Source organism: Eimeria mitis, genomic scaffold, assembly GCF_000499745.2.
Source record: "Eimeria mitis Houghton genomic scaffold, Emh_scaff9572, whole genome shotgun sequence".
NCBI lineage: Eukaryota > Apicomplexa > Conoidasida > Eucoccidiorida > Eimeriidae > Eimeria > Eimeria mitis.
In genome coordinates, this window is record NW_013577069.1 from 815 (window position 1) to 1,492 (window position 678).

At 58.7% G+C, this 678-nt stretch overlaps 1 protein-coding gene across 1 annotated transcript; it reads right to left on the reverse strand.

Moving 5' to 3' along the window:
- Nucleotides 1-442: 442 nt before the first annotated feature.
- Nucleotides 443-655, reverse strand: EMH_0097600 (uncharacterized protein; the record flags this gene model as incomplete). Its single annotated transcript, XM_013502569.1, has 1 exon — nucleotides 443-655. The coding sequence occupies one exon, from the start codon at nucleotides 653-655 to the stop codon at nucleotides 443-445; it is 213 nt and encodes a 70-aa protein (XP_013358023.1).
- Between the last annotated feature and the right edge of the window lie 23 nt (nucleotides 656-678).

The following is a 678-nucleotide window of genomic DNA, read 5'->3' on the forward strand; positions in this document are numbered from 1 at the left end:
GCTGCTGCTGCTGCTTCACGTTCTGCTGCTGCTGCTACTGAGTCATCCGTTCCTGCGCTACTATCTTCTGCAACAGCAGCAGCAGCAGCTGCTGCTGCTGCTTTGGCTGCTGCTGCTGCTGCTGCTACTTCTGCTGCTGCTGCTGCTGTCGAGCCCTCTAATACAGCATCGCCCCAACTGCTTCTTCTGCTGCTGTTCTCGCTGCTGCTGCTGCTGCTGCTGCTGCTGCTGCTGTTGCTGTTGCTGCTGCTGCTGCTGTTGCGTGCCTCGCAGAGGTCGCGTACGGCTGCTGCTGATGGCGGCAGTGCTGCTGTTCCTGCTGCTATACAATATGCTGCTTCTGCTGCTGCTACATCATCATCTGCTGCAGCGGCTGCAGCAGCAGCAGCAGCAGCAGCAGGTGCAGCAGCAGAAGCTGCTGCTGCTTCTGCTGCTGATAATTCTATGTCATCCTCTTCTGTTGCTGCAGTCTCTGCTCCTTCATCTTCTGCTGCAGCAGCTTCTGCTGCTGCTGCTGCTGCAGCTTCTGCTGCTGCTGCTGCTGCAGCATCTGCTGCTGCTGCATCCGCCGGAGCATCTTCTGGTGCTGCTGCGTCTGCTGCTGCTGCTGCGGCGTCTTCTGCTGCTGCTGCTGCAGTTTCTGCTGCTGCTGCATCTGCTGCTGCAACTGTCTCTACG